Source organism: Telmatherina bonti (genome assembly GCF_933228915.1).
Source record: "Telmatherina bonti genome assembly, chromosome: 11".
NCBI classification, from domain to species: Eukaryota; Metazoa; Chordata; class Actinopteri; order Atheriniformes; family Telmatherinidae; genus Telmatherina; species Telmatherina bonti.
In genome coordinates this window covers 29,959,953-29,986,825 of record NC_136629.1, presented here as the reverse complement: position 1 = coordinate 29,986,825, position 26,873 = coordinate 29,959,953, and the positions used below count along the sequence as shown (strand labels likewise).

At 39.0% G+C, this 26,873-nt stretch overlaps 3 protein-coding genes across 4 annotated transcripts in view; all 3 read right to left on the bottom strand.

Moving 5' to 3' along the window:
• ctbp2a (C-terminal binding protein 2a) overlaps positions 1-11,090 on the bottom strand; it is a 69,947-nt gene extending 58,857 nt beyond the window's left edge. For both annotated transcript variants that reach the window (XM_079249078.1, XM_079249077.1), the window contains exon 1: positions 10,957-11,090. In XM_079249078.1, the coding sequence (XP_079105204.1) occupies positions 10,957-11,015 (59 nt within the window). In that variant the 5' untranslated portion in view covers positions 11,016-11,090. The remainder of the gene's footprint in view (positions 1-10,956) is intronic.
• A 9,521-nt stretch (positions 11,091-20,611) lies between these two features.
• tex36 (testis expressed 36) lies at positions 20,612-21,458 on the bottom strand (the record flags this gene model as incomplete). The annotated part of the gene is made up of 4 exons (XM_079248816.1): positions 20,612-20,899; positions 20,991-21,065; positions 21,190-21,330; positions 21,408-21,458. 4 exons carry the CDS (start codon positions 21,456-21,458, stop codon positions 20,612-20,614), a joined length of 555 nt encoding a protein of 184 aa, XP_079104942.1.
• Positions 21,459-23,393: 1,935 nt separating this feature from the next.
• Positions 23,394-26,011, bottom strand: LOC306762581 (autophagy-related protein 16). Its single transcript, XM_079249115.1, has 7 exons — positions 25,891-26,011; positions 25,753-25,816; positions 25,574-25,658; positions 25,220-25,293; positions 24,564-24,815; positions 24,333-24,455; positions 23,394-23,899 (listed from the first exon to the last, which is right to left on the bottom strand). The coding sequence occupies exons 1-7, from the start codon at positions 25,976-25,978 to the stop codon at positions 23,890-23,892; spliced, it is 696 nt and encodes a 231-aa protein (XP_079105241.1). The 5' UTR covers positions 25,979-26,011; the 3' UTR covers positions 23,394-23,889.
• Positions 26,012-26,873: the final 862 nt, after the last annotated feature.

The window sequence follows — 26,873 nt, the reverse complement described above, 5'->3', positions numbered from 1 at the left end:
AAATTTCCGTTCCTGACACCGCATTAGTGAGCGAGTTGCTGGAAAAGAATGATTCCACAGCTCAAAGTCTGCCGCGTTTCTAAGCCGTTCATTTATTTCCACCAACCTGGCACAATAAAACACAACTTGCAACAAACCGATCGCTGATTCATACTTGTCTTTATGAGCAGAGACTGATGAGAACACATCCCCTGAGATATCGCTCAGCTTTTACCCTGCAGTCTTGTTACACCATCTACACTTGAGTTGTGCACTTGCTGTTTTTTTCTTCTCGATAATTCAAACACTTGAGCATCGATTGTGTGTCTGCAACACCTGGAAAAAAAAAAAAAAAAAAAGACTAGATGGTTTGAGGAACCGCGATGCTCCGATTTCAATAGGCCAGTTAAACCAGGTAAAGTAGCAGCGTGTCCAACAGAGCAACATCTTGTCAGATTCGTAACAATAACAAACATACAAGTCGGCTGGATTGTAAGTTAGAGTAAATGGTGAGTAAATGGGGTTAAGGAAAGGCCAATCTTGCCCGAGAGGCCAGCTCGCCGTGGGCTGAACACCACTGACCTAGATTAATACCAACCACAGCAGCACCAGGACTATTAAACACACCCCGGTTTCCTGTATCCTGCCTTTCTGTCTGTGTGTGAAATGATTCCATCTGTCAGTCTCAGCTGGGCTGTGAGAACACGGCTGAACGCCGCTGCCCCCACACACACACTTATACACACCGACACCAAAAAACACAGACGTATCGGCTGGGAACTGAGGCCAAGGTGGGTGTCTGGCTGCATCCTGCCTCCAGGGAGGAGCGCGAGGGGACTCAGCTTTTACGAGTCTTTTATCATACCAGGGATGGAAAGCGACTGCAGAGAACATTTGCTTTCAAAGCAATCAGAAAAGATTTCTTTTTAGTGACAGCAAATTTGGTCTCTGTTCATTTCACCCCTGATAAGTTGCAGTAATTTATTTTTTTTTTCCTTCTTGTTGAGCAAATGTATTATTACATACGTTTTTTTTCTTTGTGTATGTATGCAGAGATTTGACCACTTCATCTGCTGTTATTTGTGCCTCTGTATCAGAAAGGTTTGCTAAACGCTGGCATGCTTTTCTGTGCAAGGACACAAACTGCTATTTAATACCAAACAGAACAAATCTAAACGGACAGCAGCAAAGAGCCAGCAAATGCATCGGCCACCTGAGAGCAACAAGACAGACGTGAAGCTGAGGGAAGACTGAAAGAAGCAAAACAAGCAAGGGTAGCGATGGATATGAAGACAAAGTTGGGCTGCAACTAACAATTATTTTAATAGTTGACTAATCTGTAAATAATTTTTTTGATTAGTTGGTTAGTCACGATTATTTCTGTCACGCCCACCATCTGTGCTCCCAGTGTACGCAGCTCTTTTTACAGGCTCCAGTATGTTTTACCCCACTTTCTTCATTTGCATCATATGAATGTCACCCTGATTCCCAGTCAGTCACAACATAATGTCCTTTAATAAGTTAAAAGAGTGTGTCCTGAACCAGTTGAATATTAAATTTAAGCTTAACAGCTTACTACTAATTTTTTTTTCAAACATTTAAACTTAGCTATAGTGTCATATCCAAGCTGTACAAAATTTGCCTCAAAAGGAAAACAAAATAATAAAATATTTCACCGTCTTAATTTTTGTAGAATTGCATTGAAATGATTATTTACATCTTGAAAAAGTCTGTTTTGTAAGGTAAACAAGTGCTAGAATCGTTTAAAAAAAATTACTGAATCCAAAAGGTAATCCGGATCAACACCAAAATTAAATCACTTCTTTCTTTACACATTTCCAACGACTCCTAAAGATTTTAATGAAAATCTATCCATAACTTTTTGAGTTATCTTGAACACAAAAAAAAAAAACACACAAGCTCTTTGGCAGAGGTAACAACAGCACATCACTACTTGGTAACGCTAACTTTGCCATTCAGAATGCTGGAAACCATGACGCTGGGATGCTTTCGTTTCAGATGCTCATGCATGACTGTTGTGCTCCTGTAGTACGCCTACTCTGCATGGCAGACCACACATTTCACCTGTTTGACACTTTGTTTAGCGTGAAATATCCCCAAACTTTGGAAAAAAGTTGTGACGTCATCAGTTTGTTCGCTGCACAAAATGACAATACTGCCCCCAGCACTTCCTCTGGTGCTTTGTGGCAATTTCTTGGTGTTTAGAGTTCTTATACTGTCTGAAAAGCTGTGGTTGGTAAATGGCGTTAAGTTGCCTGGCACAGTATTTTATTAGCAAAGCCGTTACAGGCGTTTATAACATGATGCTTCGACAACAAAATTATGTGTCTAAGAATTTTCATTGTCGACAAATTGTTGCAGCCTTAGCCGAAAAACATTCAGAGGACAGTAAGAAGGGTTTTAGGAGTGAAAAAACGACCAAGAAAGCAGAAGAGGTCACAGACCAGGTTCAAGTTTGGGAGAAAAAGATGGACTGTTGGGAAATTAATAAAAACCTCTTTCTTGAAAGTATTTTGAAATGTGAACAGTTTAAAGATGAAAAAATCTGAAAGCATTCAACTATTCAATTTATTATCAATTCAGTTTGGTGTGAAATTTAACACTTTTCCCTCTCTTGACACATCAGAGAAAAACAGGGGTTTGGAAAATGTAGCAAAATGGGAAATATCCAGTACTGACGAACTGGACAGTACTGGAAAGATGTTGATCAGCTTAAGAGATGTTTTTAGGTTGGAAATAAACTTCCATCTATTTATCTGAACCGCTTATCCAATTTAGGGTCGTGGGAAGCTGAAGCCTCTCCGAGCAATCACTGGGCAAGAACCATTTTAGACATATTTTATTCTACTCCAGGGTTTATGCTACATATATAAAGGATGGATGAAGCCTCTGTGACGTCATCCATAGCTTTCTTGAAGAGCTGAAGAGAGGCTCAATGGGCAGTTCCCATTGTCGCCATCCTGGCCATGTCACACGTGTTGTCACTCCCAGGGAGGATGATTGACATATCAAACGCTGCGCTGCCCGTAGCTAAGAGCTAACCATGCTAACCCCAAGCTAGCAGGATCTAACCAGCTAAGGGAGGTAGGTGGGTGAAAGGTAAGGTGCACCGTTAGCTCACTGAAATCTACGACTGTGCTATGCTCTGCCTTCTTGCCGCTGGACATCAGATACCTGTCAGTCTGAAAGACACACATCCATCATGCTGAATTTCAACCTGGATAGGTTGCCTGTCCATCACAGGGTCAACACAATGAGACACACAACCACACACACTCACTCCTAAGGATAATTTGGAGTAGCCAATTAAGCTAATATGCATGTCTTTGAATGGTGGAAGGAAGCCAGAGTACCTGGAGAGAATCCAAACATACACGGCAAGAACATGCAAACTGCATACAGAAAGACTGTTTGAACTTCCCCCCCAACTAAGGCTCGAACCAGTGACCTTCTTGCTGTGAGGCCACAGCTAACCACTACGCCATCGTTCAGCCCCAGAAATAAACATGTACCCAGCAAATATTTTTCTGCAACAGCATTAAGTCTCAGCCAAATAATAAAAGATACAGAAACCTTAAAAACAGCCTCAACTGAAGCTTCCTTCAAACCCCAACCATGCACACACATTTCCAAACTCACACAAAGTCCCAAGCAGACAAGTCTCGGAGGCCTGAGGAGGAGGGACGGCGAGTCTGTGCCTTCTCTCAGACCCTGTGATGTGTGAACCCACACTAAATCCTTTTTGTTCAGGACCAGGAGGTCTTACATCTCCATGCGCGTGAAAATCAAACACATCTTTGTGCAAACAAGCTGATGAGTTGAAAAGCTCAACTATCCCACTGAGCTTCTCAGCAGCACAGAATCAAAGAATTGGCCTCAGGCTAGCCAAACACTGCTAATATCTATTATAGAGATAGCTAAGGTGATAAAGCTCACTCACTCAGCTCAGAGGCCTTGTCAACACTCACATATCTGTAAGCAACAAGCCGATGATACGAGACTTTTCACAACAGATGAGTGATGAGAAGCAGGATGACAGCGCTCCCAGTTTAGGTCACAGTACAGCAACAAGTAGATTTTCTGTTATAAAAGTGTGTGTTTATGCGTGTGTGCATTACTGACAACGCTGTGCAATAGCGACCATTCTGACATCCAACGCTCATTTAAGTCAAAGAGAAGTGCAGTCACTAACTTAAGAGTGTGGTTTAGGAGTTAAATGGTTACATGGACATCAGCCAGATTTTCCCTTTTTGGACTCTTGCCAGTATTTGTGCAAGCAAAGAGGCTGTTAGATGCATGAAAGTGTGGTATGTGAGCAGTTTTCACTTCATCTGGAGGGATAAGCTTACAGCTTTAAAAGACTAAAGGTTGGCTCGACTTATTGGCCTAAGAGCCCAATCACACCAACATTAAAACTGGGCAAATTCAGTTCATAGCAGCCGTCATCAGGGGGATTCATTAAGTCAAGGGGAGGGCAAGAAATATGCAAACACAGGTTCGACTTTGCCAAACCTCAGGAGGCAAATTCGCAACAGCAGCACTGCTTACAGAAAAAAACAAAAACAAAAGGGGTCCAGCGTCCCAAACAAAAGGGCTAAATGTCCAACAAGAAATCAGAGTTTGAGCTCTAATGTGACCAATTCTGGTATGTTCAAGTTTTCTAGCATGTATCGCAGTAAAATATTGAAGGACTTTCATGTAAGCAGTGAATGATACAAGCAAAGACTGCAAATGAAAGCAGACAAAGAGGGAACAAAGTTGTATTAAATGCCGAATCACAATCAGACAACAAGTGCTCCACGTCTGCTGCTCCCTGAATGAGCTGGTTTTTATCTGCATAAAACTGCAGCTCCCCCTTCATCCGCTAGGGGTTGGCCGCAAAACAGAGCAAATCCCCATAGACTCCCATGTTTAAAAGGCAAACTTCACAGCAGAAATAAACATGTTTACAGCCTGATTCAAAAATCCATTTTGGGATTAAAATCAGGTTTACCTTCATATCATTGTGGGGGGGAGTGCTTTTATTTTTTTTAACTCGCCCGTTTAAAAGTAATTTAATCTTGAAATTTGGCATATTTAGGGGCGTGTCCTTTTGATTGACAGGTACCCGATCTCCCGCTTCAAGTAAGAAGAATGCAGAACAAACACAGTTTTTAGCCAGTTAACAACAGACTTGGCTTTAGCCCACTTACTTCCGTTAGCTGGTTAGCTCCTGTTATCTCTGGATTAGCTCGGAGTTTGCTCGATGTCAATCATCCACCATGACGCTCACATCCCCCCTCCCAGCTCTACCTTTTCACCCATACATGTATTTTCCAGGTGAGACGACATGCATGCCCCTGCCAAGATGGCGATGGTAAGAACTGCCCACCGAGCTTCAATTCAGCTCTTCAGAAACCTATGGGTGACGTCACGGAGGCTACGTCCATCTTTTTATATACAGTCTATGTGGTACAGCCCCCCCAACTCCCCCACAGTGGTTTAACATTTAAATGATGCATGAAATGTTTTGACAAATGTTACGCCTGTTCATGCTTTTACGCTGCTCGCCATAGTCACAGAAAAGCTATTAAAACAATTGCGGGAACAAAATGATCGCATCTTTATTTCCAGTAAAATACGCAACTGAACAGGATAAAAATGAATACATCCTCTAAGCTAACAAGATCATCAACTGTCAAATGTTGTAGGGAGAAAACAAAAGAAATAAGAAACTCAATAAGAAGGTCAAAGTCCAGGTAGCGCCATGGCACACACAAAGGGCTGCATGCCTCACTACAGGGCTGCCCAGCCACAACCCCAGGGACCATCTATTAGGAGAAGTAATATCTGTAATTTGTCATATCAGTAAGCTTGTAAAACAAGCATTTACACTTTATCTCCATCACACTGACATAAATGTGAGTTACTATAGAAGGAAAAAGAACTTCTGGCTTCACATAATCAGTTAACAAAATGAGCTGATGCGTCTTCCACTGCTATTAGAAGTAGCACTCAGACAGTGTGCGTACACACTGTAAGTGTACAAACCGCACTACTCCAGATTGAAACATCCTATTAGCCAACACATTCAGAGTGCCATTAGCATTTAAATATGCAGGAGCTGCGTTGCCTTCAAAATGCCATTTATACGCAGCTGCAAGGAGAGTTCTCCAGTTGTCATAAACAACTTTTCTTTTTTTTCTTCTTCTTTTTTTTTTAAGATTCAAGGACCTTTTCAAATGTCAGGGCCAATCACACACAACACGACACATCTCTGGACGGGAAAAAGAAATACAGCTCAGAGGGCAGAGAAGAAAAGCAGACTTATCATGCATATTCATGTGGCTAGAAGGTTCAATGACGGCTGTCTCTGAGAACTGTGACCAGCGGCAAAACTGTTTGTGCGGTAAAAGAGAGATGAGGGGAGAAAAAGAAGTAAGCCTTTAACCCCCCCCCATCACCACCACCACCACCACCACCACCATGTCCAAATGTCAATGTCACAGAACCACAATAGCCGAAGCTTTGTGAACCCACGAGTGACTCCCAAATCCCCAACTGCATCTCTTTTTCTCCCCTTTCTCCCCGTCAGCGAATTTTGGCAGAAAAGTTTCCTGTGAAGTGGTGCTCAGCAGAATGGCAAACAAACAGAGCCATCTCTTCGCTGGCCAGGGCCCACTTCAGCATTTTAGAAATCTCTTTTAGTTTGCAGCTTGCCTAACATCAGCAGGATGGATCCTCCTGACACAAGTCTATGTCAGCTGGACTGGAATAGGGTCTCTGCACAGACACAAAGGAACCCCTCCTCCTGTCACCTCCCTCCTGGGACTACAGAGAGTGAGCATGAGAGCAACAAAAAAAAAAAGAAGAAATAAAGCTCAATGCATGTGTCAGTGCATTTAACTCATGTGAGTATGTGTGTGTGTAATCATGTTCAGAAAACTTCAGCGGCGTGAAAAGAAAGAGATCTGATACCGTCCCGCCGGTATCCTCCTCTCTGTTTGCTCCTGTCTTCTTCTCTTCTACAATTCCTGCCTCTCTTCATTAGTCTCTGCCTCTTCTCTTTGGTGCCAGCAAGGCACAGCTATCCAGGAGGACATTATTAGCTGTCAGCATAACAGCCCATGTAGCATCAGCAGCAGCAGCCGCAGCAGTAGCCGGTTTCATAACGACACCCGGAGACAGCTTCTTCTCTAAACGCTTCTCGGGACAGCCTGCTGCGTGCAGATGGCTCTTTGTCTCTGCTAGTTCCTGCAAAAGTCACACACGTTCGCATTTACACATACTTAGAAGATTGTGTCACTATTCATTCCTGAGTCTCTGTGGCTTCCATAAAAGATAATAGCAGGTGGCTCCGAGGGAGGCAAAGCAAGTGGGAGAAGGTCAACACTTTATTTTGATTTTTCTATGCCGACACACACACTTGCTTCTTCATGCTGGAGAGACAGTTACCTCTCCAAAAAGGTGTCCCTTCAGCCGATTTAATCCTCCCTCTGCTCACTCTATCCATCTCCACAAGAGTTCAAGCATGGAGAGGAGAGCAATTACGGGAGGTTTTATGGAGGAAAATAGACAGTCATTAAGAAAGAGGAACCCACAATGGGATGCATCCCACCAGGTGGAGGGAACAAACTCCCATGATCATAAACATATAGAAGAGTAAACATCTACAGCTGTTGCCTCAAAGCTGCCAAGAGTTCTCCTGCTATCACATAATGAGTAAAGCATTACGAGAAATGCTCATTTACGCGCCCACACTCATCTTTCCCTCAGTTTAAAAAAAAAAAAAAAAGAACTAATAGCTTGAAATGACTATTTGAAGTATTCACACTTTAATGAGGTTTAAAAATCTTATAAATATGGTAAAGTTTGCCAGCTGCAGTTCCCTACATGAGCATCCCAAATCTCTGAGAGGAGGAGCGCGACAATGAAAAACTAACACAAGCAGCAATCCAACTTGCTCATTTAATCACTTTAGATTTTATATGTAAGATTTGGCAACACTGTGCAGATGCTGTTCTGCGTTTTTTGTTTTTTGGTTTTTTTTTGTTTGTCTCGATTAAAGAAAAACCTTTCAAATACAGCAGAGCGGATTACAATTCGTTTGTTTTCTGGCTGCTACAGCTCAACTGTGAGTTAAATACATCATTTAGAGTTGGCAGAGCTTATAAACAAGCTAGCATGGTGCCAGAGTGGCAGGACAAAGCTGCAACAAGAAACAGCCACACAGGTGTGTGTAAAAGGAAAAAAAAAAAAAAAAAGAATTACTTGGCTGCACTTGGGAGCACACAGCTGAGGAAGTATTCATTTCTCACTACTGTAAATATCATATCAGCCGCAGCATACAAGAGCAAAATCACCCACACAAATCGGCACACAGAGAATCGGAGCACCCTGCCTCTGCTTTGAACACTGGGCAAACAAGTGTTATCAATGAGAAGAATCAGACACCTGCTGCAGCACATACACTCTCTCAAAACTATCCTTGACAATCACAGACAAAGATACTTGGGAGCATTCGAGACACAACAGAGCATTTTCCAACAAGGAACAGGTGCAGAAATTTTGCAAAGCTACTTAAAGCACAATGACTTTTTTTTTTTTTTTTTTTGTGGGGGGAGGTTAGCTGTGAACAGTTGCTCCAAGATGAAATGAATGCAACTCATCACTGTATTGACTTTGAAGCGTGCAGTTGCTTTATTTTCTGCATCAAAGCGTTAGTGCTCTCCGAGAATCCCGATGTGAGACGATATGTGTGTGTGTGTGTGTGTAACAGGAATTAGGCAGGGTTAACATTCAAAGTTTCTACGAAACATGGAACTATTAATAGACAGGTTTTGTTTTTGTTTTTTTGTTTTTTTTATACAAAAAATTCAAATAAAAAGCCGTAAGAATGACTCAATATTTGATATGTGATATGAATCCATAATCTTCCTTTTCTTTGTGATTTTGCAGCATGTCTGCAAGACATCAAGTTCTATATTTTCAGCTTCTTGAAGATAGCACAATGCAATTTCACACCCATTACCTCCTCTGCACAATGCCCAGCACAATCACATGACAGTAAAATCCTCTCAAACCAACCTATGGGAACTTTTAGAAGCCATGGCCATTGTAGGAATTCTCAGAAGAGTTCACAAGAGCTATTTCAGTAGCGTCCAAATGACTGTGTTAAATGGAGTATTAGGTTCAGAGAATATGATTAACCAATTGTAATTTCTTGTGTGACTTCAAAACAGGCAGCTACAGCGTGAATCTGACTTTTTTTTTTTTTCCCTTCTGTTGCTATGCTCCTATTTATTCCTGTTTATAAAGTTGAGATTTGTGAAAGTGTCCTCTGTCCACAAAACCACAAGGCAAACACAGAGAAGAAAGGAAAGCAACGATGCTTTCAAAATCCATCATCCCTTTAGTGCACTTGCTCTCCAGCTTTCCTCTCAGCTATCCAGCATGGTATAATACAGCGGAGAAGCACAAATAAGTCCCATCACAAGCGTGCTGTGCAGCAGATCAACCATGTACGCCGGTGCTTCCTACAAGCACAAATCATGTTCATAATCACAGTACACTGACTCCAGCAGTCACCAGGGAATATCTGTTGAAGCAAATGAGACTCCTGATTTCCAATACAAACACAGGCAGACACACAGACACACACACACACACACACACACACACACACACAGTGAACATGAAACACAAGCCGAGTGTATTTCATAAATATTTAAGCCTTGACTTTGCATTTTCTTGGCATTTTCCTTCTCTGAGATAAATCAAAAGGCCTGATAAGACTGGTCATGTACATCACACTGCTGCCTATGATGATTTTGCGATGAGAGGCCAGTATGCATATCTGAACACATGCATGCCACAAAGATAGGAAAGGGACTTCAACACCCCCCACCCCCCTCCGCCCTAGTGGAGCTGAGGGAGGGTGTTGAAAAGGGAGGCTGGGAACTGGGGGGGCAAGTCAGTATCTGATATCTATATCTGTTGCATTATTAGTAACTTTTATTGGGGTGTATGCATTGCTGAACACACACTAATCTCTAATTCAAAGCAGACTCCTTCTGATTATCAAATATCCTCATAATGTTGCATTTGAAATGCAAACACTGTGATGTGGAAGGGTGCAGAACATGGTCTGCACATCATTAACAAAGGCCTTTTTCTCTGCGGGCAGGCTCCACACTAAGTTCCCCTGCCTGTTGTGACAATGCCCACGGGGGTAGAGCAGATGTCCGTTGCCAGCAGCACATCTGCATACAGCCTCTATCCCCACCCCTTCACTGGCCAGACAATGGAGCCCCCCCCCCCCCCTCTTCCACTTGAAGCTTTCTTCCACTAGTGCCTCCAACTGCAGCAAAAAAAAGGAAAAAGAAAGAAAGAAGTGGGAGAAGGAGTGAGAGTGGGAAGAGTTGCCTTTTAAGAAACACAGCCCTCCCTGCCTGTCAAACGTAAAACAGGACTATCATCCTGTTGCAAGTCATCTACTCTAACAGATTTCCAGCTGAGTCACTAATTAATCACTCATTAATTAGTATGTTAATTGATTGGGGGGAAAAAAGGCATCTAAACACCTACTGCAAAACACAGCTCACAAACTTTTCACCAAACTCCAAACACACCTTGTTATTCCTCTTCTTCCTACATGCATTTTACAGGGGGAGTCTATTTATATTTTGAAACCACATCAAATTAGTCTAAATATATTCTTAAATATGCTCATCTTTGCTTTATAGTTGCCCAAAACCATCCGGGAAGTTTATCAATCTTGTTTATAAATCATCACTACGGAGTGGTGTGTCGGCTAATGTCTACTCCAACCCTCCCTTGTCCCTCCTTGCTGATGGCGCAGAGACACATGGACTGCGATGCGAGTGCAGCTTTCCAAAACTATACCCCGGTGGAGCACACACGGATAGATTTTTACACCACCTTTTGCCCAAAAAAAAAAAAAATCTTGAATCCTACCTCGACTGGATGTTTACTGAGAGTTCAAACGTCGGCTTTAGGGGCTCCAAAAATAGCATCGCAGGCTACGCATTTTCTAATTCGCTTGTTATCTCGGATTTAGATAATGATCCACCTTTAGATGACATAAAAACTTAATCCTGCACGCGACGGGACAATCTCCGGCGCTGGGAAACGGTGCCTGGTGTCGCTTTTTACGAGAACAAGTAGCCTCGCTTCTCGGTGTGTCTGAATATCCTGCTGTTTACTTATACGCTTCATAAACACTCCTATTCTTTTCCCCCTGCCAGAATTGAGAGGTGTGTATCAGTTTGCTTTTTCCTTTTTTTCTCTCGCTCTTTGAGTGAGGCGGAGCCTTTGCCCACTTCTCCCACACACACACACACACACACACACACACACACACACACACACACACAAACATACGTACACAAACACACTCGTGCGCGTATACTCCACAGATAAGACACTCTTCTTGCAGATGATGGAGATGGGACAGAGGGGATTTTCTAGAAAGGCGATTTTGTGATTGTGATGAGTCATTTTAAGCTTGACTGTTATTGATTTATTTTCCTCTGTAATTTCAGATCTTGATCATCCGGTGCAGTCGTGTTTTAAGCACTCAAAGGAAACATTAAGATTATTATTAGTCTATTTTAAACATCTACTAAAGATCTTGTCCTCTGATCAGTGTGTAGTTCTTACAACTAGCTGTACTAACAAACACGTTAGCTCCCATGAATCACATAGATAAAGAAGTTGCCTCATTTAAATATGTTTCGACTTAAACTATTCAAATTTAAAGAACAGAATTGGTTTATATAGCAGTAAAACTAAAATATAAAAGCTGTAAACATAAATGAATGCCTTGTTGTTTGTATTTATGGAGATATACAAACAAAACGCACTTGTGCTAGCTTATCACTTGTGCTAATTAAGTTAGCAAGTACTGCATAGTAGTTTAGCATCCATTAGCATGGCATTTTTTAATGTACGGCTCATTTAAGACCTAAATTATTAATCAATAATCAAGTAGGGTTTTAGCTGTGTTAGTGAGTGAAAGATGAAGCTGATATACCACACTATGTGTTTTGACAACGGTTTGTGGTTTTATTTACTGCATACCTGCAAGGAAATGGCGTATTCTGTCAGCTAATGTTTGAGTTTATGCTTGTCATACAAAAATGTTTTATACATCTGTGTCTTGAAAGTTGAATGAAAACACATTTTTAATCTGCACTACTAAATTAATGCAGATTTGCATATGTTGGCACGCCCTGTTGAAGGTATTTTTGGCATCCATCTTGTATCCCGTCTCTTCTATGACCTCTCTACAGTCAGTTCAGAGTTGACCCTTGTCTCCAGCTCTCATTTTCTCTTTCTTTTCCGTGCTTCCTCTGATAATGTTCTGTTGTGTATCTTTGCTGAATCAACCTTTGCCAAAACAGCCAATGGGTTGATGTTGGGCGATGACAGCTCCAGGACATCCAGAGTGAATGTCAGTGTGCTATCAAAACTAGTTAGAAATATGGAGTAAGGTCACACAGTTACGTAGTATTGCCTGAACAAGTTTGAAGTTTATAGCCGGTCTTTACTAACAATATAATAACTCGCTCATTGATTATAACTCCATAAACCAAGTTAAATGTATTTAAAAGTTGCGTACACTTTTTTAAATGGGTCAAAAAAAGTGGGTTTGAGTTAGCAGAAAATAAGATTTCAGCAAAACACTTGCTGGTTAATTAGCAGATCCTGCATACAATTCTAAAAAAAGAAATGTTCATTGTTCATTAACTTATGCAAAATGCATCCATTCAGTCCAAAAACACAGCTTGCAATGTCAGCAAAGGTGGTGCGTCAGGATAATCATGTCCAGCATATGATTATGCTGTTCATTTCCTTTCACCATCCTGTTTCGATTTGTAATATCAGTATTCTCTCTTTTCACATTTCATTTTTCTTCCTTCTTCACCAAATCTAAGTTTTGGAACAACTTTTAGCTTAAATAAATTAAAGCTGGTCAGGCACTAACAGATACATATATATGTTTTTTACACTCTGCTCACTCTTCTTGTTCCTGCTTCAGGTTCAGATTGAAGCAACTGCATCATCCCGTGATTAATGCTTAATACATTCAGCCTATATTCTATTCCTTATTTTCCTCATACACAGCTGCAGAATGCTCTTTGACTTATTTATTTACACATCAAAGGCAATTTAACATAGCACAGATGGCAAAAAGCATGTTCAGATTTCCTAGTCACTTTTTATCTCTTCCACCAAACTGTATTTTCTTAAACAGAGTTTTGCAGCATGACAAACACTTCAAGCTGCAGATTTGTTTATGTGCATACACAAGTACATTGCTCTCAGTCAATCAAAATACAGTTGAATCCCCAATATGAATTTCTAATAAGGAAAAGTGAGTCTTCTTTTGTACCTTACACATAAAATGTAGCATTTGTCCCAGTCCCAGTTAAGAGGGTCACTTATTACCTAAGTATTCAGCCATTGATATGCAATGCTGAATGCCCAAAAGTTTATACACTTTATGCAAATACAGATATTAGTATAGTATACAGATATTATATCCCCTGATATAGGATAGGTTGGTCATCACAGTTGAGTAGGAACACTCACTTTTTAAAAGAAAAACTACTTCTGCATGCTTTTTACATTTAGCTGTTTATTTCACCATACAGTAGATTCTGTACCATAAGCCCTGTTTGTGTGTGGTCCCAAGCCTCGGGGCTCTTGGCCCTGCTCTGACAGCATCCTTTCCTGTGGTCATTTTGTCCTCAGCACAGTGCAACAACTGGGCATGAACCCAAACACTCCAAAGACCGACACCAGCCAAGAAGACACACCAACTGAAGCATATGTTCGCAGAGGCACAAGAGGGGATGGATGAGAGGAAGAGACAGATGAAACAGTTTGAATCTCGGCTGAGAGGTCGTATCCATGATTCAAATTTTAATTCAGATTCCCCGAATGCACAAGAAAACACAAAGCACCTGAAGAAATAATCGGGTCTCCAGCTCTAAGCAGAGTTCTGTTGTTAATGATGGATCATTTTATAGTACATATAATGACATATATGACCATGGTAGCTGTAACTTAAATGTTTTGTCATTTTAAGTTATTGGTTACACGATGTATCATCACAGATTAAACAGAAACAAAGGTTGTAATAGCCAGTTATAAGCTTATCCTAAATTAGGTTTACTGTGGGAGAACAAAGCATGTTGTTGTAGAAAAAATATTTTCAAACCATTAGAAACAAAAGCCATAATAAGACACATGAAGCAAATGTATTCATAAAAACGACCATAATGATTAATAAAATGTTCACCTCTTTCATGTTTGCCATTGGGATTTAGTTTTGTTAGTACACTAGCTGTTAGAAGACGTCTTTCAAGACACACTTCTAATCTGTTCAATAGACAGTATTTGAGAGGATCAGCAGTGTGCGACTGCATATTTCTGCAGAAAGACATTATTTCTTCCCTCAGTTCCTCCTGGCAGAGATCTGAGTGTTTGACCTTTTTAAAATGCAAAGCGATTCTTCTACTCCAGAGAGTGAACGGGAGGCTCATGATTGTGCTACTAAATTTGAGGGACTTAATACAGTAACTCACAGAGAGGGAGAGCTGTTCTGCACCTGCATCTGCTAAAGTCTTGACTTGGTTATAGGGATACAATAACACCTCCAAGGGTTATGTTAATCTTAAAAGGCAGGTTGTTCTTATGCTGCTCCATTCTTTACCTCATTTGAATGAATATTTCACTGCAACCTTGAATAAGTCTCTTGTGCTTAAATCACCTTATTGCACTGCCTTCCTTTAACATGCAGCCGGTTGTGTGTCTGTGTGCATATACTTAGACCTTGACTTACAGTCTCTGACGTGAAAATAAACCGATGATTCACACTCACTCAGTACATACGTTCATCTATTCATCACACAGCCTTACTATCCTAAATAACCTTGTATAAACCACCATGGATAAGACAGCTACCTCTACAGTGACCTCCTGTGTGATTTTTAAATTAACATTTCACATCTTTTGCCCTTCTTGAGAAAGCAAAGTGCAGCTTATTTAACTTCAGCTTCACAAGTAGATAACTTATGATTCTCTTCAGCTAAAAAGCACATTAGTTAAATTGAGGATTTAACAACTTGCGGCATGCTCTACATATGGGGTATTGGAATTGGCAGCATATGGTGTGCAATTTACATGTGATAATAATAATAGATTGTTAACTACGTGCCTTTGTGCTGCATGCACCTCCTCCATTAAATGCATATAGTATGCAGTGACAGAATGTCTTTTGCTTTTAAAGTGTTTCAAACAAAGACTCACTTACATCTAATTATACTCCACAACATTAAAGCTTCTGTCACAGTCTGAGCTGACTTTAAGAGACACAGGCATGCCTTTATTATTTCATATTTATGCCCAAGACAGGAGACTAATGTCTGACTGGAAAATAAGTGTGAAAGCAGTTTATTAGACTTGTGGCGTCACTGGTTGTTTTTGCACACTCCTACAGCAGGAAACAATACTGTGAATGTTGATGCGAGATGTTCAATCAGTTTCCAAGGCTGACTATATAATCTGTAGATACGGTTCGCAAAGAAGCTGAAAGCAGGAAGTTATACAGTCATATCTAAAAATAACAACACTATCTGCAATGTACTGTTTGCTGTTGCTAAATACCATCCAAGAAAGAGAATTCAAGTAAAATGTTGGTTTTTTTTTCTCTTTTTTTTTTCTTCTAGCTGTCTCTTACAATTAGAGGAGCTTGTCAAATGCAATTAATTTCACTTGTTGACATGTTTCTAATCAGATTTCTCAAATTAATGGCCTTGTTCTTGCTCTTGTTCAAATATTAGAAACAGTGTGAAAAGGCTTTGTGGGCTGTGTGGTCTGCCTCTCGATTGGAACAAATTCAAGCATGTTTCCTAATGAGATTATATTGCTGTAATATTGTGGTTGTGATGGACCAGTGTTGACGGAACGAAGAGGTGCAGCTTCTTAAGTAGTGATGAAACACTTGGTAATATTGTACACATGAGGAAATCCAGATTTAAGCAACTGACAGAGATGTTTTTTTGGTTTTGTTTTATTGAGCAGGAAACAGCACAGAATAGTTCTTATTGTATTGTTCCTTATTCTGAACCCAAGGTGCTCTTTAAAAAGGCTTTCTTAACATTTAGCAGTGCATGGAATCAGTCTCCACTATTTTCATGAAACCTCTTAAAACTCTTAGTCTTTATGATGGTCAATTTAACAAGAAAATTATTTAAGTGTGTTGAAATCGCTGAAAGAAACCTTGAAAAAGAGAAGCACACAAACCTGCCAGGACTACCTGAATGGGTTATTATTTGACTAAAGAAAGGATTCTGCTTGAAGCACATTAATCACTTATCTAATTCCAGAATAAAAACACGAAAACAATATTTTCCACACTCTTATAGTGCAATAGCTATGGTCACAAATGAAATGCAATTTCTTCCATGTAAATAATGCATTATTAATTAATCTATCCTTGTATAAACTATTACCTTATCTCTCTGGTGGGATACTTGAACACTCCACTGCTTGTAAGCACTTGTTTACAACCAGCCTAATGTAATTGTTCTCACCACCTACACGCAAATTACCATGTAAACCGAGGTCTGAAAAATGCATGGAAAATTGTGATTTGGTGCCAGCGTATGTCTGATGTTCTGAGACACAACACTGCATGGAAAGAACTGCACCTAGCGTGCTTCAAATTGCTTCATTTAAACACACATGCAGTAAAAAGCCTTGCAAATACACATGAACCGAGCCCCCTTAGCTCAGCTTTAGCAGGAGAACTCTTATCTCCACTGAACAAACTCCTCGAGTGATGGGAATGTTCTCAGGATGTTATCTAGTCCTCTGTGGAAATGAGATAGCCAGCCACCTTTATCACCACCTTCAGACTCTGGAGGGCTCCTGACCATTATTGTATTAAGGACCACTCGGCTGCCAAGGGACACCAATAGACAGGTTTGCCAGAAAAATACGAAAACTGCTTGAGAATAGGAAGAACTGCAAGCAGAAAGACTGATGGCAGATTCAAAGAAGTCCTACAGTTTGGACATACTTTAACCAGCCATGGGGGTCAACTTGAAGATGGATTTTTGAACAGTGTAGTAAATGTTTGAATGAAATGTTTCACATAAAAAAAAAATCTCACTAAGCCCTTGACATCTTTTTAAAAATACATAAGAACAGAGGAAAATCAAGGAAGCTGGAAATTAGTTCTACTTGGCAAAAGGATAAACAGAGAAAAATTCTTTGAGATCTGTGATTTAACCATAGCATCTCCATAGCAACTCTCTTTCAAGTCGGATCTTTAATGAATGGGTAATGGACAAAATGCAAAATGCACAACCTCATAATGTCAGAGCAGATGTCAAAGCTAACAAGAGAGGAAAAAAAGGTAGATTTAATTTGACAAAAAGTGATCTTGCTCCACACAAACGAATTTGTCAAAACAGCAAAGCAGCCTTTTTTGAAAAGAAAACACATACACACACACACACACACACACACACACACACACACACACACACACACACATGCACAATGTACCATAGCAAAACAAATCTTCTTTCTGTTGCTGTTATGTTGATTGTCTGGCAAATCCACCTCTTGTTTTCAAAGCTCTTTTTTCCCCTCTAACAGGTGCAAAACCTCTCAACTCAACACATCAAAGACGCACATGCACCTGCGAATAAATCACAGCAAATGGTAAAAAATCCCGACTAGAGCCTCCTAACACCAAAGAGGTAGTATTCAAAGTGTCTGATTTAATATTCATGAGGTGCAAGGCTTTGCTGGTTGAATGCTTGTTTACCGAGATGTGTCTTTTGTCCTTGGGAGAAGGTTTGATATTCCACCGAGCAAATGTATTTACATATACTTGCGGTCTTGCCTCTACATGATATTACACACACATATCTTGCTGAACAAGTCGCATACAGGATGTCATTGACACACTACTTCAGTATGCTCTCTTAAGAGTTTTTCTCTTGTGAAGTATTGAAACCCTTGTTGCTATTCAGACAAGACTGGAGAGGTTCTGATTATGCAGTGCTGTTGGCTACTGTGCAGTTTACTTGTTCGGGTTATGGCGAGTTTAGAATGCGTCTTCAGGCTCTTTTGTAAGCACCACTGCACCTTTAGATTAATTTAGGTAACAAACATAGGGTTAAAACAAAGCTGGGGATTATAATCCTCTCACTATGGGCTATTGTTAGGATCCCACCTGCATCAAAAAGTCTTTTTTTTTGGCAGTGGGTAAGTCATTTCAAGTTGAAATCACAAAATGAAACTTGTTCCACATGGATGTGATTTTTTTTTCTTTTTAGAAAAAGCAGAATTTGTAAGATTTACTTCTCCTTTTAGAAGTAAAACAAACTTCTACAAGGTTGGCACTGTATGTGAATGAGATAATTACAACAGCTGACAGAAAGCTTGTGAGAAAAGCAGATCTCCCCTGTGTGTACTTAGAGATAGAAAGCAGCTGGTCAAAGCACACTCTGGAGAAAACATCAGCTATTGGAGAGAGTGGTCGGGTACACTCTTCACTTAAGTGCCTTTCCTTTTTTTTTTTTTTTTTCTCCCCGAGAAGTCTTTTCCGTCACTCTCTCCCACGCTTCCTCTTCTTCTTGTATGGGCATCGTACAAACACATCCTTCCCTTTCATCCCCAGAGGTGAAATAAAGCCATCAATTATGACTCATATCAAGCCTGATTTATTTCACATGCTTTCATTTAATGTCTTTATGTTGACATGTACTCAATTGTAATAGCAGGATTCCTTTTTGAGAAATTATTCTACACGGTGTTGAGCATGTACATTGCACAAGGGTTTTGGTTATCATTGCATCTCTCACAGTTTGGCTGTGGACTGAGTCATTGGCTCTGCGAAACTCGTGTAAACTTGCTGCCCCCAGCTGGAAAAACTGTGAACTCTTCACAGTCTTTACTGGGCTAATGGAGCAACTTAGTAGAATTTAGTAACCTCTATCACTTGCATGCTTTTGTAAATAAATCTGCAAAATGTAATTTTTGTGTAAAATGTAAAATTGTGATTAAGACCTGAATAACATTTCCGATGAAGATGGGACATTGTTTAAAAAAAACCAAAAAACTGATTTGTAATTTGCAAATCCTTTAACCTATATTCAATGTAGTGCACTACAAACACAAGATATTTATTGTTAAAATTTAATGTAAATTATTAAAAAAAAAAGAACAGTTTGGAACTTTTCTTGGGAAAAGTTTAATTGTAAACAGGTGAGTGTCATAATTGGGTATGAAAGAAGCAACCCCAAAAGGCCCAGTCATTCACAATCAAGGATGGGGTGAGGCTCACTACTTTGTGAAAAACTGCATGAGCAGTACACAATGTCCCAACTTCATTTGTAAGTGCAAATATTAAAATTAAACATACTAAACTCAAAGAATACACAATAAGATTATGTGGCACTATTGAAAGAGAAGTAAGTTACTGGACATGAGTAAAATGTCTGGGAAAGACCTCAATGGTCCAATAATTGGCTTAAGTTTGAAAGAAATAAGCCAATCGTACTCCTATATGCTATAGAAATGGAGCCATGAACTACAATAGGAACAGTATTTGAAAAAATAACACAACAGCTTCCACACAAAGAGAACATGCATCGATTACATCAAGACCATTTCCACTGTCATTTCTGCTGCTAGAAGACTAAAAATGCTTCATGAACAGACTCCAAATTGAGACTCGATCCAGTTACAAAGCCCACATTCATGATGGAACAATGGCACTGTGATGGTTTGTTTCGGGTTGACAAACACAGTGAGCCATGGAATGCTGCAAGAACTGGTTCAATAGTGAACCTAATAAACCAGGAATGCACCTTATCTTGGCCACAATTATCTTTATGCTGGCCCAAATCTGAAGTTTTTGTCTAAACAAAATTTCAAAAATAGAAAAAAAAATCTTTTTTTTTTTTATGTATAAATATATTAAAACTTGGTTCTCTTTGAACAGAGATTAAGATAAAGCATTTTCCAGCCATGTAACAACAGCTGATGTTGCTTGATGAAAAATGGAAGCTGCAGTTATTTTCCAAGCTTTACCTAAACTTGCACTAAAGTTAAATGATAAACAATAAAAAAAGATTTTTCTTTAATCTGTGCTATGAGCTCCCAGTTTAATAAAACTACAAGGAAAATCAACGGTAGGCTTTTTTGAAGGTGTGTTTTATGATAGCTAGAAAAAAAAGCTATCTATCTGCACACACTAAAATTTGATCACATGCTTAAAAATACATCAAATTTACATTAAATTGAAATAAATGTTTGAAAATGTGAAATGTATTTATCGTAATTAAGTCTGCAAGTAAACACACAATGAAACAATCCTGGCACATTTGATGGATCGTTTTCTAACTTTGAGACACACATTTGTGGGGGTCCCTCCTCTTGTAAGTACATCTCATGAAATATTTCCATTTAATTTCAAACTCCAGAGTCTTCACAATAAGAACAGCTTATGCCAGAATGTTTAATTTGCCTCTTTATTGGAGCTCTTTCTGAGGCCTCTTAGTTGTGTTCAATGCACTGATGCCTAAATGTGGTGAGGGGCTGCCAGAATGTTTGAGTTGTTGCAACCGAACCACATGAACTGCTCCCCCGCTTGTGCCAATGCTGCCTCTGCAGACTTCAGCTTGTGGTTGCGGGGGTACCGCCTCGTTCTGTTTGGTTGATTATCAGGCTCCATCACTGTGAAATCAGTTTTGTAGTTACTGAGGTTGCCCCTGATCTCATCAGAGTTGCTTTCAGTTCCAATGTGACACAGACAGAAGTGAGAGTTGTTCTGACTGACATCATCAGGACACTTCCTCCGCCCTGCACCCTGACATACAACAACATGAAAAACATGCAGTTATACTTTGTGTAGGATGGCTTTGAGCCTTTAGGTATTGAAATTTTCACTGCATACTCACATGAGAAAAGACTGATATGTCATCAGTTAAGGTATACTTGTTGTCATGGTGAGAGATGGGATACTCTCTGGATTTCTGTAAAAGCAGCGATAGGAAGCTCAGAGGATAACGGTCTAAAACCACTGACACTGACTTGGCAAAGACTATAATGTGAAGAAAACAGATATTGTGGCAAGCGTTGTGTGAAGGACACACACACCTGCTGAGCTTTCCATTTAGGATGACGCTCAAAGCTTAAAGCCTGAGGCAGCGACGACTTAACCTGACTCAGCATGAACCCAGTGCTTGTACAAGTTTCACGAGATCTCGTCTCACTTTCTGGTGAAAGTGGATGAGCAAACTGAAAAGGAGATGGCAAAAAAATATAAGATCTTCATTTGAATGTTACAACATGTGATGCCATGCGGAATTTCTTACCCATTTGATGTCACTGCTCTTAGAAAAATATCTTTTTCCACCTTTAACCATCCTCACACAGGGTGAATCCACCGGTTGGCTGCACCAACACACACACACACACACTTTCACTGTCCAGCTGAACAACTAGTGAACTAGTGACTATAGAAACATAAACAAACCACCTGAAATCTGAGACCACATCTCCATGGTGATGTGGATCTGGAATTCTAACAGTAAGACAGGAAAAAACCTGTTTTAAAAAAAAAAAATGGTTGATTTATTTTTAAAAATGTATTTTACAAATCAAATCATTAAATAAAAGTAAAAACTTCTCATTGTTTTAACTTTTGAGAAACTTTGCACAGTCTTGTCTAGGAGCTGTGCACTTCAGGTTCTGAGGAAATGGCGCAAGCTGAAGTCCCAGAATGACCTCAACATTTGCCATTGACATGTAAAAAGCAATAAATAGTGTCTGCAAAGCATAAACACCTACTTCAGACTAAAAAAAGTACAAAGAAAACAGTTCAAAATATTAAGGCTAAAAAAAAAAAAATAAAAATAAAATGTTTTCATAAAGTGCGGGCAGGGCCCTAGGCATCACGAAGAGCAATGGAGCTCAGCCTCAAAGAAGGTGGCAAGTTTAAAAAAAAAGTTAAAACAAATAAACAAAATAAATGTCTGGTAGGTGGTGGCTGGCCACCTTCACCACTCTGTTTAGTTTGGTGGATTTTTTTTTTGTGTGTGACCAGCAAAACAACAGGCCTCCAATAGTCTTCACTACCTGCTGTATATGAGCAGTAGGTAGTGAGGAAGGCCAGATGCATTGTGGGAAGCCAGAAGGACCCTGTACATAAGGACTTTGAACTGCTTCCCTCAGGTCTCAGATTTAGAAGCCCAAGGCTGAGAAACAAGAGACTGAAAACTCATTTTCCTCATGCCATAATATTTTTAAATAGCCTCAAATTATTTTACTTTTACTATATGTATATACATATATATATATATATATATATATATATACACACACACACACACACTATATATACATATATAGTTGAGCATGTTCTGACATCTTTTATACATACTTTTATTCATACATAGTATATATATATATATATATATATATATATATATATATATATACATACACACACACACACACACACACACTTTTTTTATTATTGATAACTTTTTATTTTTCCATCCCATTTTTAAAAATTTTATTTGATTAATCACTTGATTAATCATTTTTTTACCTTTTAAATTGTTTAAATTATGGTTGCTGTTGTGACTGGATTTTATTGCACGATGTTTAAGAACTTGTTTCTAAATGAAGTTTCTGGTTGAGGAAAATAAATTCCTTAAACTTGTTTGCAAAAAAAGATTTATTTGCATGATACAGCACTGAGCTGTACTTTGTTTTAACGTGTTCCCAAGCAAATCAATTTCACCTCTCATCATGTCTGTTTTTGATGCAAAACTACCAGAGGAACAAAAGATCAGATATTAAAGATGATTTTTCCAGGTACATTTCAGGACTCACAAAATCCTTATACACAGCAGGTGGTGAAATCCCCAAATGGCAAATAATTTTATGGTGAGATTTGATGTGCTTAAAGTTAAAACTTATTTCTAAGAAGACAGTAACAATGTCTAAATAAATGTTGGAATTAAAAAATTTGTAGGTATTGTGGATATCAAAGTAAAAATAATCTAAATTCTAAAATATTATTATACACCATCTCAGTGCTATTGCCTAATATGCAGTGTTTAGATATTCATACCTAACAGTATTATGTTGTTTTTTTTTTTTTTTTTTTTTTTTTTACAATTTGTGCCAAATTAACTTAAATTTAAATTAATGAAATTTTCAGATTTAAAAAAAACAAAAAAAAATAAATAAAAAATTTACAGAACAAAGAAAATTTGCATACAAGTTTATTTCTTTACATGTTAAAAAAAAATCTTAAATACAAACATCAAACTAATCTGGGGCTGCTTTCTTTTAAAATATTTTTCTCTTTCTTTAAATATGTTAAAACATAAGCACAAGGTTATCCATTTTTAAAACTTGAAATTATTTAAACCACATGAGCAGAACTTCTTTAAGTGGATCAGTAATCAGACAGTATGATATAACTGTAGGGACTTCCAGATTACTTCAGAAACTTTCGTCAATCAAGGCAAAGTTCAGACATGTTGTCTTAACTGCAGCTTATCACTTGTTTCTTGAACAACAGCCACTCAGGCCGTAGCACTTAAATACTTTAACACATTGAAATTAAAAACAGAAAATAACATACTATTTTTGGGTTAATAATTGCATAAATAAAACGCTTAGATTAACCTTTGTACTAAAAATCACCAAAGTCAATGCTGTCAGTTCCATCCACACATGCACCGAGGAAGATGGGTCACAACAGCAGAAACCTGATTAACTCAACTTTTGTTGCAGCTGAGGCACAGTTGCGATCCAAATGTCCTTTGCATTCATGTTGTATCATTGATTCCTGAAGACAAGATGAACAAGTGGTTAAAATAAAACAATGTTTCCATCAGTTGAAGCTGCTGAAGGGGATGACACATTGCTCAGAAAAGTAGTAGTTGACTAATCTTATGGACATCAGTGTGATCAGTTATGTGTGAAGTTATAGTTTCATCAAAATTATCAAATTACTGAGTATTTATTAGATTTGAGGATAGATGAAGTCTAAATATGTTCAGAAAACTTTTACTGCAGCATCATGATGGAATCTGTGGCAAAGGTCAAAGTTCAACTGTATTTTTATATTTACCAAAAACAATTCAGTTTGTTCAATTAAGTATAAATACTGCTTAAAACACCCAATAAAACACCCACCATGTGCGTTTTCAACTGCTACTGGATCCAGTTTCATTTATTCCCATTGGGATTTCCATTAATATTCATGAGAAACTTCTTACTGTGATTGACTGATGGGGTTGTTTCTCTTGCACGTTTCTAAGAGTTTGTCATGATGAGAGCTCCCTCCTTTCCTCTTCTCCTTCTGGACATGTCTCTTCAGCTGTTTGGCCAGATGTTGCCACCTGACAAAAAGCAGTAATTCCAGAGTTTGGAGTTAAGAGTCTCTAATCTGACTTTGTTTCCTTACATGTCCAAGTCATGCTTAAGGTGTGTAATATTCCCTTTCTTACCTTTCCTGTGTGTCATTGTATTTATTCAGCCTGTCTGCCTCCTCACTCTTCTCCTCGATCCATCGCTGCAGCAGCCTTTCCTTGTCTCCTTCAGCTTGTGCAAGTGACTCCTTCAGTCCTTTCTCCTCCAAACGTAGGGCTGATAACTCTTTTGACTGTGTCTCTATGGTAAACTCAAGCTCGGAGATGGTTGCCTTCAGGTTGTTACTCCCTTTGGCCAGAGCGAGTGCCTCTTGACGGTACTTTGACACACTGGGGCAACAAAACAATACAAATATGATTTTTGGATTGCCTGGAGCTACCATTACTAAACACTGTTAGATTTTTGATTAAATGTTGCAAGTTTGGCCATCAATACAGAACAACAACTAGGTGGAGCTGCAGATTTAAGCCTCCTCATTAACATGATCCAGCCATTATGCCACCATGTCAGAGCTGATTTGGGTTTAGGCTTCAGATTTTTAACATGGCAGCACTTCTGTTGTGAATTTCACTAGTATTAAGTCTTATTGTTTATTATAATAAGACTATATTTACCCATATGAAGTATCTTTGGTTTACTTCATTCTAATCAGGCAATGAAGGGTTTCATTCAAAATAAAATCAACAGGGCTATTGATGACTTTTAGCTTTGCACTGTTAAGCTGGAAAATTACCATGACTGCCAGTACTGTAGTTCAGCCTCTTTCAGATAGAGGACAGTGGTCAGGTCGGACACAGTTTGAGACAACTACAGAGACAAAACAAAATAGCAACTGATGAAATGATGGGAAGATATTACCAGTTTAAATGTTGCAGCCTGCACACACAAAATAAAGATGAATAGTATACAAGTTCTTTCCTTTGCCACAACCTAATTTCTCATGGTAATGGTCATTATATGCGGTTAAAATTAATCAAAACCTCACAAATGTCACATGCTTGTCTGCTGATTGTCAGAAGTATGCAAATACTGATGCTATTTATCATGTTAAAATGTTGAATTTAGGATGAGTCTTGATTTGGCCCACCTTGTCTGCCAGGTGTTCACTCTCTCTCAGCTGGAGTTGGATGAGTCTGGTGTTTTTCCCAATTTCAACTCCACTTTTTTCCAGACTGAAAATTTAAAATAAAGTATGACATTTTGGGTTCTGAACAGACAAAAGCAGTGGACTTATATATAAGTTAAGTAAAACTCTATATTTCTAACCTCTTATATTGAACATTCTCCAAAACATGCTGGCGAAATTCAAATCGTTCCTCCAGCTGAGACACTGAGATTTACAAAAAACATATACTTCAGCTAAGACACATTATCACAAACTATAATGAATAATATTGAACTTACGGCTTGTAAAAACGCCAACAAATGGATGTTTCTCTTTGTGGTCTCTCTGCAGAAGTCGAGCGCGCACGTGATTCTTCCAACTTTCCATTGTAATGAGTAAACTTACAGCTCACGTTCGTTTATAATCCAGAGGGGGAAAAAAACCATTTGCTAAGCAGCTGGCCGAGACTTCTAAATGCAGCCAAGTAAGAAGAAAGTGTCTGCAGGGAAACAGCGCGACAATTTACGCCTGCAAGTAAAGTTTCACAGCTCCTCCTCCCTGTTGAGTCACCAGCTTCACAGCCCTCCGGTCCTGGAGACTATATAATATAATATAATATAATATAATATAATATAATATAATATAATATAATATAATATAATATAATATAGTCATATTTGGGTTATTAGAGTGTATCGTTGAAGCAGAAGAATTTTATAGATTTGATCAAATCTTGCACTGGGGTGACGTCACATTTATCAAGCAACATTTGTCACATCTCAGCCAATGGGGATGTTACGATCAATCACGCACAAACAGCACACCCATGCTTATTCGGACCTACACTTTCAGTTGGGTTGAAGTCTTAAGTGCAGGAATGCCATTTCAAAATTTTGGAGGATGTCTTTCATAAAAAAAAACAAAAACCGTTAGAGTCCGGTCCCAGACAGCAGACTTGGGTTTGCCACCACATCTGGATGACTGAACTGAGCTTGCCTGCAATAAGAAGCCTTGTTTTTTTTTTCCCCCTTTAAGATGTTGCCCCATACCATCACACTACCTCCACCAAATGCTGCAGTTCCCATGTCAGAACAGCTATCAACATAACATTTTCTGCATCTTCTCCATAATTTTTAACCTTATGATTCACTCGTAGCACCTGTTGAATAATAGCATCTGTAGAACCAAAAGAGAGAAAACAAGTCAGTAGCAGAATATAAGTTGTTTGACATTAGCAAAGAAGATTTAGGAAGTTTTTCCTGGACAAAACCCACATAATTTA

Coding starts and splice junctions, on each gene's coding strand:
- LOC306762581 (XM_079249115.1), bottom strand. CDS start 25,978: ATGGAAAGTTGGAAGAATCACGTGCGCGCTCGACTTCTGCAGAGAGAC. Junction 25,817..25,890: donor TGTTGGCGTTTTTACAAGCC/GTAAGTTCAATA, acceptor TGTAAATCTCAG/TGTCTCAGCTGGAGGAACGA. Junction 24,456..24,563: donor TACAATGACACACAGGAAAG/GTAAGAAAGGGA, acceptor GCTTTTTGTCAG/GTGGCAACATCTGGCCAAAC.